At 46.1% G+C, this 14,340-nt stretch overlaps 1 protein-coding gene across 2 annotated transcripts in view; it reads right to left on the reverse strand.

Moving 5' to 3' along the window:
* LOC139581395 (dedicator of cytokinesis protein 2-like) overlaps positions 1-14,340 on the reverse strand; it is a 138,695-nt gene that overhangs the window by 123,463 nt on the left and 892 nt on the right. The window contains exons 2-17 of one of the 2 annotated variants that reach the window (XM_071411113.1): positions 13,790-13,873; positions 10,148-10,188; positions 9,936-9,991; positions 9,592-9,688; positions 9,364-9,512; positions 9,093-9,228; positions 8,657-8,814; positions 7,518-7,599; positions 7,131-7,266; positions 6,559-6,634; positions 6,377-6,453; positions 5,868-6,118; positions 5,172-5,270; positions 3,199-3,271; positions 2,842-2,945; positions 2,043-2,226 (exon numbers count right to left, since the gene is read on the reverse strand). In XM_071411113.1, coding sequence (XP_071267214.1) covers positions 2,043-2,226; positions 2,842-2,945; positions 3,199-3,271; positions 5,172-5,270; positions 5,868-6,118; positions 6,377-6,453; positions 6,559-6,634; positions 7,131-7,266; positions 7,518-7,599; positions 8,657-8,814; positions 9,093-9,228; positions 9,364-9,512; positions 9,592-9,688; positions 9,936-9,991; positions 10,148-10,188; positions 13,790-13,873 — 1,803 coding nt within the window. Of the gene's footprint in view, positions 1-2,042; positions 2,227-2,841; positions 2,946-3,198; positions 3,272-5,171; positions 5,271-5,867; positions 6,119-6,376; positions 6,454-6,558; positions 6,635-7,130; positions 7,267-7,517; positions 7,600-8,656; positions 8,815-9,080; positions 9,229-9,363; positions 9,513-9,591; positions 9,689-9,935; positions 9,992-10,147; positions 10,189-13,789; positions 13,874-14,340 lie in introns of both variants that reach the window. The other variant, XM_071411112.1, reaches the window with a different exon arrangement.

A 14,340-nucleotide genomic window follows, 5' to 3' on the forward strand; every position in this document is an offset into this window, starting at 1 on the left:
CTACAAGAATGCAAATATAAATTGCTAGCTAGCTAATTAAACTCTCTGCAAGGCAGAGTGCTGTAGTGTCTTTCAAAGAAAATAAAGTTAGCGATATTGCTAATATAGCTAGCTGCCAAAGTTGTGCTAGCTATCGATAGTTTGGGCTAGTTTTAACATGTGACTTTTACTTTTTACAGGGTTAAAAAAACAAAGACTTGGCAAATGTTGGTTTGACAATATTTTACAGTTTGAGCTTGTTTGTTATTCAAATTGGTTAATCAAAACTACTTGCAAGGAGAAGGCCCAATCCCAAATTGACCCCCAAACCTTACGCCCTATGCCCCCTGAGGGCATTTTATTGGTATTAATCTTGGTCAAAAATAAAGTGTCATGTAATTGGTTAGCTGCTCGATTACATTCTGGGTCCATGCGTGTTAAGAGAAGAGATTGTTTTTTTATTTTACCAGGTAAGTTGACTGAGAACACATTCTCATTTACAACCTGAGGAATGGTTACAGGGGAGAGGAGGGGGAATTAAGGAGTCAATTGTAAACTGGGGATGATTAAGTGTCCGTGATGGTATGAGGGCCAGATTGGGAATTTAGCCAGGACACCAGGGTTAACACCCCTACTCTTACAATAAGTGCCATGGGATCTTTAGTGACCACAGAAAGTCAGGACACCCGTTTAATGTCCCATCCGAAAGACAGCACCCTACACAGGCAATGTTCCCAATCACTGCCCTGGGCATTTGGATGTTTTTTTAGACCAGAGGAAAGGGTGCCTCCTACTGGCCCTCTACCACCACTTCCAGCAGCATCTGTTGTCCCATCCAGGGACCAATTAGGACCAACCCTGCTTAGGTTCAGAAGAAAGCCAGCAATGGGATGCAGGGTGGACTGCTGCGGGCCAAGCATACCACCCTGAGAGATGCTAAAGCAGCAGAACCAGAACGAGGAGCTCTATCTCTCTTTGCAAGTTACGGGATGAATGTCCCCTCCTCTTCTGAAATTCAAACGATGCTAACACCTGCGAAATCATGATTTGTCCAAATAACCAGTGAAGAAAAACCCAACACACCGGATCTACTGCTGCTCATTATCCCACGCATCCCATTCCTTCCCCACAGATCCTATGGTACCAGTTTTGTTCATGTTGATTGGTCCACGAGATATATGATTGGTGTAAGCAATATGGCGAAACTTACACTTCAGAGGGCAAAGTGGAGTGATTATCATATTGCAAACACATGTTGAATCCACTCAGATGGATTCTGAGTGGAGGGCTAAGTGCGTAGGATGTAGGGGTATATTTGGGATTGGCAGCCATATATAAACATATTCCCCGGCATGACATACTTCCTTTGAAAGCCCACATGACTTGGCCCCGCCCTGGGGGTTTAAGGGGGCTTGTTGAGGGGCCAGAGTTTTTGGAGAAGCCCTGTTTAAGCCTTGGCCAATACAATGGAAATGAACTAGGAAATAAATTCAAGCACCAGATTTAGTCCACGTGGAAATGGGTCTTTGGCAGTGAGAGGGAATGTACACATTCACTGTCACTTTTCCCCTGCCCAAGTAGAAGTCCATCATAAGCACACACACAAAAAAAGAAAACATCCCTTCTGTATGACATAGACCATGTTACGTTCCCTTCGTAGTGTAGACCACTGAAGCTCCTGTACAGGTGTTAGTGTTTAGTAATATCTTCCTCAGTAGTGAACCTGCCTGCCTGCTGTCCATCTGTTGACTGGGAGTACAGGTCCAGGTAGAGATGGATCATATCCCTCATCCAGACAGCTGCTCTTTGTGTGTGTGTTTGTGCGTGTGTGTGTGTGTGTGTGTTAAATCTGGACTGGTGATTAACACTGCAGCACAGTTATCATTACAATGATGAACTGGCTTCTTCAGCAACAGCTGTTACACAGCACCTGTATGCCATGCCAGGGCCCTGGCTGTGTGTGGGGGAAGTGCGTGTGTGCGTTTGTGTGTATGCCAGCGCCGGCGTGTATGACAAAACTACGACATACTCTGTCTGTTCTGAGACCACACACACACACACACCGTTTTGAGTGAGCTTGGTGGAGCAGACGAGGGTTGAGATGGTGAAGCTGTCTCTGGAGCTGACAGACAGGCTTCCTACACTGCTGCTGCTGCGGCTCAGTGTCCCCGTCTTGTGAACGTCCACATAACGCGTAGAGGGTAGGGACAGGTACGAGTTCACATCCTCCATACGCTTACTGTCCCCCTGTAGAGAGAAGGAGAGAGACCGAGAGGGTGGGAAGAGAGAGAGGGTGTGAGGAGAGAGAAAGAAGAGAGAGAGGGTGGGGTAAGAGAGAGAGATGGGAGAGAGAGAGTGCGGTAAGAGAGAGAGGGGGGGGAGAAAGAGGAGAGAGAGAGGATGGGGTGATAGAGAGAGAGAGCGCAAGAGAGAGAAAGGGGAGAGAGAGAGGGTGCAGTAAGAGAAACAGAGAGAAAGAGAGGGGGGGGGGGACAGAGAGAGGGGGGGGAGAGGGTGCAGTAAGAGAAACAGAGAGAAAGAGAGAGAGAGGGGGGAGACAGAGAGAGAGAGAGGGGAGAGAGAGAGAGTTTAGTTTGGGAGTGAATCAACAGTAATTCATCTTCATTCCTTTTAGCACTTAATCAATAATTCCAGTTCATTTGGCAGTGAATCTATAATTATTCAGTTAGCCTGTTCAGTCGGTTGTGAATCTTTAATAATTCAGTGTCCTTGGCGATTTGGCTGTGACTCTGACGTAATTCAATTATTCAGTTCAGTTAACTGTGAATCTGTACTGGTTCATTTATACCGTTAATTCATTCGTTTTGTAGATGTGTGAATCGGAGTTGATTCAGTTCTGACCTTGAAGACCACCAGGTCATGAAGCCCGTCCTTCAGCACGGTTCCATCTTCCTTCATCAGGCGAACAAACGCCATGGCAAAGTTCTTCTCACTCTTATCCTTAGCTACACAGAGAGAGAGAGAGAGAGAGAGAGAGAGAGAGAGAGAGAGAGAGAGAGAGAGAGAGAGAGAGAGAGAGCGAGAGAGAGAGCGAGAGAGCGAGAGAGCGAGAGAGCGAGAGAGAGAGAGAGAATTAGGATAATTCATTTAGTAGATGAAAGCAATGGCTTCCTCCCTGTCACATTGCTTTCACACTTCCAGCCCATTCAGCTCAGTGGTAAAGAAGGTAAGGATGAGGGCAGAGTTGGGTGTACTCACACTCCTGAGAGGAGCGGTGTCTGAACATGAAGCGCAGGTGGATCCTGTGCATCTCCTCCAGAGGGATGGCCACCTATAGGACGGAGGACAACATTACATCTCCTGTCTGGGCCCTGTGCTATAGGACGGAGGACAACATTACATCTCCTGTCAGGGCCCTGTGCTATAGGACGGAGGACAACATTACATCTCCTGTCTGGGCCCTGTGCTATAGGACGGAGGACAACATTACATCTCCTGTCTGGGCCCTGTGCTATAGGACGGAGGACAACATTACATCTCCTGTTAGGGCCCTGTGCTATAGGACGGAGGACAACATTACATCTCCTGTCTGGGCCCTGTGCTATAGGACGGAGGACAACATTACATCTCCTGTCTGGGCCCTGTGCTATAGGATGGAGGACAACATTACATCTCCTGTCTGGGCCCTGTGCTATAGGACGGAGGACAACATTACATCTCCTGTCTGGGCCCTGTGCTATAGGACGGAGGACAACATTACATCTCCTGTCTGGGCCCTGTGCTATAGGACGGAGGACAACATTACATCTCCTGTTAGGGCCCTGTGCATTAGGACGGAGGACAACATTACATCTCCTGTCTGGGCCCTGTGCTATAGGACGGAGGACAACATTACATCTCCTGTTAGGCCCCTGTGCTATAGGACAGAGGACAACATTACATCTCCTGTCTGGGCACTGTGCTATAGGACGGAGGACAACATTACATCTCCTGTCAGGGCCCTGTGCTATAGGACGGAGGACAACATTACATCTCCTGTCTGGGCCCTGTGCTATAGGACGGAGGACAACATTACATCTCCTGTCTGGGCCCTGTGCTATAGGACGGAGGACAACATTACATCTCCTGTTAGGGCCCTGTGCTATAGGACGGAGGACAACATTACATCTCCTGTCTGGGCCCTGTGCTATAGGACGGAGGACAACATTACATCTCCTGTCTGGGCCCTGTGCTATAGGATGGAGGACAACATTACATCTCCTGTCTGGGCCCTGTGCTATAGGACGGAGGACAACATTACATCTCCTGTCTGGGCCCTGTGCTATAGGACGGAGGACAACATTACATCTCCTGTCTGGGCCCTGTGCTATAGGACGGAGGACAACATTACATCTCCTGTTAGGGCCCTGTGCATTAGGACGGAGGACAACATTACATCTCCTGTCTGGGCCCTGTGCTATAGGACGGAGGACAACATTACATCTCCTGTTAGGCCCCTGTGCTATAGGACAGAGGACAACATTACATCTCCTGTCTGGGCCCTGTGCTATAGGACGGAGGACAACATTACATCTCCTGTCTGGGCCCTGTGCTATATGACGAAGGACAACATTACATCTCCTGTCTGGGCCCTGTGCTATAGGACGGAGGACAACATTACATCTCCTGTTAGGGCCCTGTGCTATAGGATGGAGGACAACATTACATCTCCTGTCTGGGCCCTGTGCTATAGGACGGAGGACAACATTACATCTCCTGTCTGGGCCCTGTGCTATATGACGGAGGACAACATTACATCTCCTGTTAGGGCCCTGTGCAAACATGTGACATGCCTGGATTTTAACCTTTATTTAAAGCTTTTTCATCAAACTGTCCCTTTTTTTTTTATCCAGCACCATCCTGCTTTCATTTTTTGTGTAATTTCTGGATAAGGTTTAAAACACAGGATCAAATGTTTTTGTCACATGATCACCTTGTATTACACACTAACAGAGCGTGTTAAGTGTTATGTGTTGTACACAGAGGGAAACAGCTGATCAACGTGCACAAGAATACACACCATAAAACACAACTTATCATTCAAACACACACACACACACACACACACACACACACACACACACACACACACACACACACACACACACACACACACACACACACACACACACACACACACACACACACACACACACACACACACACACACACACACACACACACTCGCTGACCTTGAACGTCTCCATCCAGCGTGGTTGTTTGACCTGGTAGTAGATGACAGATCTGTAGTCGTTGAGCGGTCTATCCCCCGCTCCCAGACAGATAGAGTTCTACAGGACAAAACAGAAAGAGATGACAGAAAGAGAGAGCGATGGCAGAAAGAGAGAGAGACGACAAAGAGAGAGAGATGACAGAAAGAGAGTGAAGACAGAAAGAGAGAGAGATTCGAGAAAGAGAGAGAGGACAATCAATTCAACTAACCTACATCAACCTAGATACTGTACATCCAACCTAATCTTGGTTAACCCAGAACTAAAGTCTAGCGTAATTGGTCAGATGCTCGATGAAGTTCTGGGTCCATACGTGTTAAGAACTGTAAGGAAGAGCTCCACCCTCTCTCTCTGCATGTGACGGGCCGAATGTCCCCTCCCCTTTAGATATTCCAAAGATGCTAAGATGCTAAAAAAAAATGATTTGTCCAAATAACCAGGAACAAAAATCCAAGTAACGGAACTGCTGCTACTGATCTCATGCATCGTGTTGTATCAAGACAGATCTACGGCATAATGTATCTTAGCGTGGTCTGTCCACAACAGATTACATCTAACCCAACAACTCAGAACCATATGACATCAAATACAAAGGAGGATACAGCGCTGAAACAGTATCCCTGTTCGCCTACCTCCAGATGACCCCCCCCAACTCACCGACACAATCTTGCCCTCCTCGTCACACACCATCATGATGACCTCCATGTTCTTCTGGCTGGTCTTGTTGTACTTGTCAAAATCCCCGGCCCACAGCGTCAGGTAGATGTCGTTGCGGATGTCCCCCGGCATGATGATCTCTGGGAAGCCCAGTTTACGGGCCACCACCGTGCTGCGGTCCACCAGGTGGGGGTACTCCTTACGGATCTGGACGATGTCACCCACCAGGGCCTTCATCGTCACCCATAGACCTGGAGGGGGGACGGAGTAGGGTAAAGATGCCCTTGGACGCTGATCTTGGGTCAGTTTTGCATTACCCACACCAATGGTTAAGGTTAGGATTGGGGAGGGGAAGGTGATGCTAGATCTGAACCTAGGGGATAAGGGGAAACTTCACCCCGTGGTGGGGAGGAGGGGTAGAGGGGAGGATAGAGGACCAAGCATTGATAATGCAGTGGTTGTTGGTACAATAGCAAGAGTTTCCATGAGTGTGAGGTGAGATGTTGTACCTTGTCCTCCACTGTCTCCTCGTGACGCTGTCACCTTGTTCAGCAGGGGGTGAAGGAAGTCATTCTCTGCCACGACCCTGCACACCCACATACACACACATTTAAACTACACAACAACAACTAAAATAGGTAGGGATGGAGGAAGAGAGGAGGGAGGAGAGGGTGAAGAAGGGAGGACTTACGGGAAAAAAGGGATGAAATGCTGCTTCTCCTCATCACACTCTATCTTTCCTTTGATGATGTCACTGATGTCCATCACTGCAGACAGGAAGAAATGTAATGTACTCTTTTATTAAGAATGACCTCTCAGGTTATTTTACATTTTCTTTGATCCACTTAGTAAACAATATTCAATATTCAAGCTGTGACCAGCATCAGTGGATCCCAATTCAAAATGTTGTTAACACTGCCCACTGCCCCATGCCCACTGCCCCCTGCCCCATGCCCACTGCCCCATGCCCACTGCCCCATGCCCACTGCCCCATGCCCACTGCCCCCTGCCCACTGCCCCATACCCACTGCCCACTGCCCCAGCCCACTGCCCCATGCCCACTGCCCACTGCCCACTGCCCACTGCCCCCTGCCCCATACCCACTGCCCCATGCCCACTGCCCCAGCCCACTGCCCCATGCCCACTGCCCCATGCCCACTGCCCACTGCCCACTGCCCCCTGCCCCATACCCACTGCCCCATGCCCACTGCCCACTGCCCACTGCCCCATGCCCACTGCCCCATGCCATACACTAGTACCTACCTGCCACTCCAAAGGGCCTGCGGAGGCCCTGGGTACACTTCTTGGTGTTGGTCTCCTTCAGTTCCATACGACCCACTCTCACTATCTGACAGATCAGGTAGATCTTCTCTCTGTTCAAGTCCTTATTACCCAAGTCCTGGAGGGAGGGAGGTTTTCAAAATCAAAAAACATGATTTATATGCACAGAGCATACATTTACTAAATTAGCATTTCTCAACTGGTGGGTTGTGATTTCCCCTCCCAATTTGAATATTGATGCAACGTGGTTACATTTGGGTCATGAGGCAAACCCAGTTGAGAGCCACTGACCTAAATTATTTGATGGCACCTCAATAACTGGATACGGACAAGAAATGCATCAAACAGTGCTCTCTAGTGGTAACTTACTGTAAAGACCACCTTCAAGTTGTTCAGCATTTCAACCTCCCTAGGAAAGCCTTTACTGCCCCAGCGAACCAGGTAGTTCTCACTGCAGAGGGAGGCCATGGAATGGGTTAACAAGAAGCACATGTCAGAAACACTTAATACACACTCAAAAGGAATCTTAAAAGGATACTTTGGGAATTTGCCAATGAATCCAGTTAGAGAAACTCATGGATACCATTTTTATGTCTCTGCATCCAGTATGAATGAAGTTGCTAACTAGCATTAGCTCAATGACTGGAAGTCTATGGTATATACAATGGTATCTACTGTACAAGCATGATAGCAGTCACCATAGACATCCAGTCATTGCGCTAACACCAGTTACCAACTGCGCTAACGCTAGCTGGCAACTTCCCTCAAACTGCAAGCAAATGGTTTCCATTAGTTCCTCTGACTCTGGGGGAGTAAATAAAGGGCTTCATTGCCAAAATCCTGAAGTATCCCTTTAACGCATCATTCACTGATAGAAATGCTCATACGGGATGAATTCACAGAAAAATAAATGTACATAGGGCCTACATAGGGACTGGAATGCTTTATAATACATTGCTTTCTCCTAAATATAAGTCTTCTTGGCCAGCAGAGACTGACTGACTATCAATCTGCTCAAATTGTACGGTGGGGATATGTTGCTAAGCTTTCCAAAGCTGACACCTTCCCAAAATATCCCTGTCACAGTTTGACAGAAGGAGGCCTTCAGGCACTGTGGCCACGATGGAGAATGTCACATACCAGCCGTAATACTCTGGCATGGATGAGAGAGGAAGGAGAGCCTAGATCTGTCGCTCTGACAGTAATAGACAGCTATCACCATTAGCTGTCAGTCAAGCAATGCCTCTCTATTTTCTGAATTTCTACCATGATATTTAAATAGTATGTCCATTAGGTTAGACGTTGAGAACAGGGGAAAATGTGGATAAGGGGAAGAGAGGAAGAGAAAAGGAGTGAGAGAGAAAGACAGCTATCAACATTACTGGTGTCAGAGCTCTGACAGCTGCCAGTCAAGCGCTGCCTTTCCATGTGCAGCCTTCTGTGTTTATCATTAACTGTGACTACAGTACAGGAATACAAAACATATATGGAAAACGGGAAAAAGAGACCTGATGATGGTCTGCTTGTTGGGGTCGTAGAGGGACATGAAGAGTTCAGAATCCTCTCCGATCCGACAGACAAAGTTCCGGACAAAGACATAGAGGCTGTGAGTGGGAGAGGACTGGATCCGGGCCGAGATTACTGAGTGGTCCGTCTGAATGTTGGACTACAGGAGAGAGAGAGAGAGAGAGAGAGAGAGAGAGAGAGAGAGAGAGAGAGAGAGAGAGAGAGAGAGAGAGAGAGAGAGAGAGAGAGAGAGAGAGAGAGAGAGAGAGAGAGATGGCTATACTCCTAAAATACAGTGCATGACCATTGTCTTCTTTCCGTTACTCTGTCAACTCTCTCAATCTTACTCCAGCCACTATTCTCCCAATTTCAACCCTGTTAGCCCTGTCAACCACTTTCTGTTAGTTGTCTTTGCTCCTCTCTTACTCTCTGTCTGACCTGTTCCTCTTTGATGCGTTCGTTGATCTTGGTGGTGGCGTCTTGGTGGGCTCGGAACAGGCTAATCACGCTGGCGTTTTCTGGGTCCAGCATATTCCCGTTCACATCCCGCACCACCAGGTCCAACTCCAAGATCCTGGAAGGGAGGAAGGGGGAGGAGGAGGAGATGATGGAAGAGAGAAAGGGTTCTCCCTCAGCCAGATACAGAGACGGAGTTCCTCAAATGAGAATGATCTATTTTAGTGATTCAGTAGGGGTTTATTGGCCATACTTGTTGCCGTAGTCGATCTTGGAGGTGACTTTCTGTTTGAGCTCCTTGAACTCATCGCTAGGCAACGTGCCAGACAGGAGTTGGGAACGCCATTCCATCAAATCCCACATCAGCCCTTGGACCTGCACCACACGCCTCTTCTTATTGGCCTAGGGAGAGAGAGATCTTGTTACACACACATGTGCACGTACACATATACCAAACACACACAAAGTGTGGAGTGTTTACCACGTAGAGCTGTTTCCAGATGCTTCCCCACTCCCTCAGAGTGGTGGTCACCTCCTTCACTAGGGGCATCTCTGCTGACAACACCACCTCCTGATCCCTGTGGAGGACATACCACATATTACTCACACACACACACACACACACACACACACACACACACACACACACACACACACACACACACACACACACACACACACACACACACACACACACACACACACACACACACACACACACACACACACACACACACACACACACACACACACACACACACACACACACACACACAACGGTAAGCATATGACACTGACACACACACAAACACACACATCACTCACCCTCTTTTTTCGATGATGACCTTCCTCAGCTGCACTATGCTGGCTGGGAACGCGCCCTGAATATATGGAGGGAGACAAGGAGAGAGAGGTAGATAGAGAGGAGGGAGGGAGGGAGGGAGGGAGGGAGGGAGGGAGGGAGGGAGGGAGGGAGGGAGATACTTGCTCACATCCAAACGTACTATCCTGTCTTCAGTTATCCAGCTGTGTCTTACCTGTCGATCATTGTTCCTGACCAGGTAGCCTTTATACCAGCCTGCAACCAGAGAAAACAGGATACAGTCACAACACAGGGTACAGTCACAACACAGGAAACAGTCACAACACAGGATACAGTCACAACACAGGATACAGTCACAACACAGGAAACAGTCACAACACAGGATACAGTCACAACACAGGATACAGTCACAACACAGGATACAGTCACAACACAGGATACAGTCACAACACAGGAAACAGTCACAACACAGGAAACAGTCACAACACAGGATACAGTCACAACACGGGATACAGTCACAACACAGGAAACAGTCACAACACAGGAAACAGTCACAACACAGGATACAGTCACAACACAGGGTACAGTCACAACACAGGATACAGTCACAACACAGGGTACAGTCACAACACAGGATACAGTCACAACACAGGAAACAGTCACAACACAGGAAACAGTCACAACACAGGATACAGTCACAACACAGGGTACAGTCACAACACAGGATACAGTCACAACACAGGATACAGTCACAACACAGGAAACAGTCACAACACAGGAAACAGTCACAACACAGGGTACAGTCACAACACAGGATACAGTCACAACACAGGATACAGTCACAACACAGGGTACAGTCACAACACAGGATACAGTCACAACACAGGATACAGTCACAACACAGGGTACAGTCACAACACAGGGTACAGTCACAACACAGGGTACAGTCACAACACAGGGTACAGTCACAACACAGGATACAGTCAAAACACAGGATACAGTCACAACACAGGGTACAGTCACAACACAGGATACAGTCACAACACAGGGTACAGTCACAACACAGGATACAGTCACAACACAGGGTACAGTCACAACACAGGATACAGTCACAACACAGGATACCGTCACAACACAGGGTACAGTCACAACACAGGATACAGTCACAACACAGGAAACAGTCACAACACAGGGTACAGTCACAACACAGGATACAGTCACAACACAGGATACAGTCACAACACAGGAAACAGTCACAACACAGGATACAGTCACAACACAGGGTACAGTCACAACACAGGATACAGTCACAACACAGGATACAGTCACAACACAGGAAACAGTCACAACACAGGAAACAGTCACAACACAGGGTACAGTCACAACACAGGATACAGTCACAACACAGGATACAGTCACAACACAGGGTACAGTCACAACACAGGATACAGTCACAACACAGGATACAGTCACAACACAGGGTACAGTCACAACACAGGGTACAGTCACAACACAGGGTACAGTCACAACACAGGGTACAGTCACAACACAGGATACAGTCAAAACACAGGATACAGTCACAACACAGGGTACAGTCACAACACAGGATACAGTCACAACACAGGGTACAGTCACAACACAGGATACAGTCACAACACAGGGTACAGTCACAACACAGGATACAGTCACAACACAGGATACCGTCACAACACAGGGTACAGTCACAACACAGGATACAGTCACAACACAGGAAACAGTCACAACACAGGGTACAGTCACAACACAAGATACAGTACACAGGATAGAGTCACAACACAGGATAGAGTCACAACATACCACATTCATCTCAGTTTCCAGTCCCAGTTTAAATCCCATTTTCCATCCCACATTATACTCAGATTCCATCCCACATTATTCCCAGTTTACATCCCACATTATTCCCAGTTTACATCCAGACATTATTCCCAGTTTACATCCCACATTATTCCCAGTTAACATTTCACATTATTCCCAGTTTACATCCCACATTATTTCCAGTTTACATCCCACATTATTTCCAGTTTACATCCAGACATTATTCCCAGTTTACATCCCACATTATTCCCAGTTTACATCCAGACATTATTCCCAGTTTACATCCCACAATATTCCCAGTTAACATTTCACATTATTCCCAGTTTACATCCCACATTATTTCCAGTTTACATCCCACATTATTCCCAGTTTACATCCCACATTATTTCCAGTTTACATCCCACATTTTTTCCAGTTTACATCCAGACATTATTCCCAGTTTACATCCCACATTATTCCAAGTTTACATCCAGACATTATTCCCAGTTTACATCCCACAATATTCCCAGTTAACATTTCACATTATTCCCAGTTTACATCCCACATTATTTCCAGTTTACATCCCACATTATTCCCAGTTTACATCCCACATTATTTCCAGTTTACATCCCAAATTATTCCCAGTTTACATCCAGACATTATTCCCAGTTTACATCCCACATAATTCCCAGTTTACATCCAGACATTATTCCCAGTTTACATCCCACAATATTCCCAGTTAACATTTCACATTATTCCCAGTTTACATCCCACATTATTTCCAGTTTACATCCCACATTATTTCCAGTTTACATCCAGACATTATTCCCAGTTTACATCCCACATTATTCCCAGTTTACATCCAGACATTATTCCCAGTTTACATCCCACAATATTCCCAGTTAACATTTCACATTATTCCCAGTTTACATCCCACATTATTTCCACTTTACATCCCACATTATTCCCAGTTTACATCCAGACATTATTCCCAGTTTACATCCCACATTATTCCCAGTTTACATCCAGACATTATTCCCAGTTTACATCCCACATTATTCCCAGTTTACATCCAGATATTATTCCCAGTTTACATCCCACATTATTCCCAGTTAACATTTCACATTATTCCCAGTTTACATCCCACATTATTTCCAGTTTACATCCCACATTATTTCCAGTTTACATCCAGACATTATTCCCAGTTTACATCCCACATTATTCCCAGTTTACATCCAGACATTATTCCCAGTTTACATCCCACAATATTCCCAGTTAACATTTCACATTATTCCCAGTTTACATCCCACATTATTTCCAGTTTACATCCCACATTATTCCCAGTTTACATCCAGACATTATTCCCAGTTTACATCCCACATTATTCCCAGTTTACATCCAGACATTATTCCCAGTTTACATCCCACATAATTCCCAGTTTACATCCAGACATTATTCCCAGTTTACATCCCACAATATTCCCAGTTAACATTTCACATTATTCCCAGTTTACATCCCACATTATTTCCAGTTTACATCCCACATTATTTCCAGTTTACATCCAGACATTATTCCCAGTTTACATCCCACATTATTCCCAGTTTACATCCAGACATTATTCCCAGTTTACATCCCACAATATTCCCAGTTAACATTTCACATTATTCCCAGTTTACATCCCACATTATTTCCAGTTTACATCCCACATTATTCCCAGTTTACATCCAGACATTATTCCCAGTTTACATCCCACATTATTTCCAGTTTTCATCCCACATTATTCCCAGTTAACATTCCACATTATTCCCAGTTTACATCCCACATTATTCCCAGTTAACATTTCACATTATTCCCAGTTTACATCCCACATTATTCCCAGTTTACTTCCCACATTATTCCCAGTTTACATCCCACAATATTCCCAGTTTACATCCCACATTATTCCCTGTTTACATCCCACATTATTCCCGGTAAAACCAGTTATTCCCGGTAAAACCAGTACATTCCCAGTCAGCTCCCTTACCATCGCAGGTCTCCTGGATGTGGACCGTGTCACCAATCTCCAGAGACAGCTGCTTCTCTCCAAGGCCAATGAAATTCCACATTACTAGGGGAGACACAGAGAGGCGAGAGGGTCATACAGTGTACTGCAGAGAGAGACCCTAAAACAGAGAGAACATAACAGAAACCTATTCATTACCTTTTGTTTTCACTATTAAGCCTAAGAAAATATTCAGACTATATTGTTCAGGGGAGGGAGAGGATAGTATGTTGTTTTTTTTTGCTTGTTGGGGAGCGAGGTCTTTTCACTATTATTATGAGATTTATATATGCTTGTTCCTCATATTTAGATTAGATAAAGAAAAACAGATATATGTTTGTACACCAGAGGAGGCTGGTGGGAGTAGCTGTAGGAGGATGGGAATGGTATAAATGGAATAGAGTCAAACCTATGGTTTCATGTTTGATACGGTTCCATTTATACCATTCCAGACATTACAATGAGCCCGTCCTCCTATAGCTCCTCCCACCAGCCTCCACTGTTGCACAACTATGTCAAGAATTGTGTGACCT

The sequence above is a fragment of the Salvelinus alpinus genome, chromosome 7 (assembly GCF_045679555.1).
Source record: "Salvelinus alpinus chromosome 7, SLU_Salpinus.1, whole genome shotgun sequence".
Classification (NCBI taxonomy): Eukaryota; Metazoa; Chordata; class Actinopteri; order Salmoniformes; family Salmonidae; genus Salvelinus; species Salvelinus alpinus.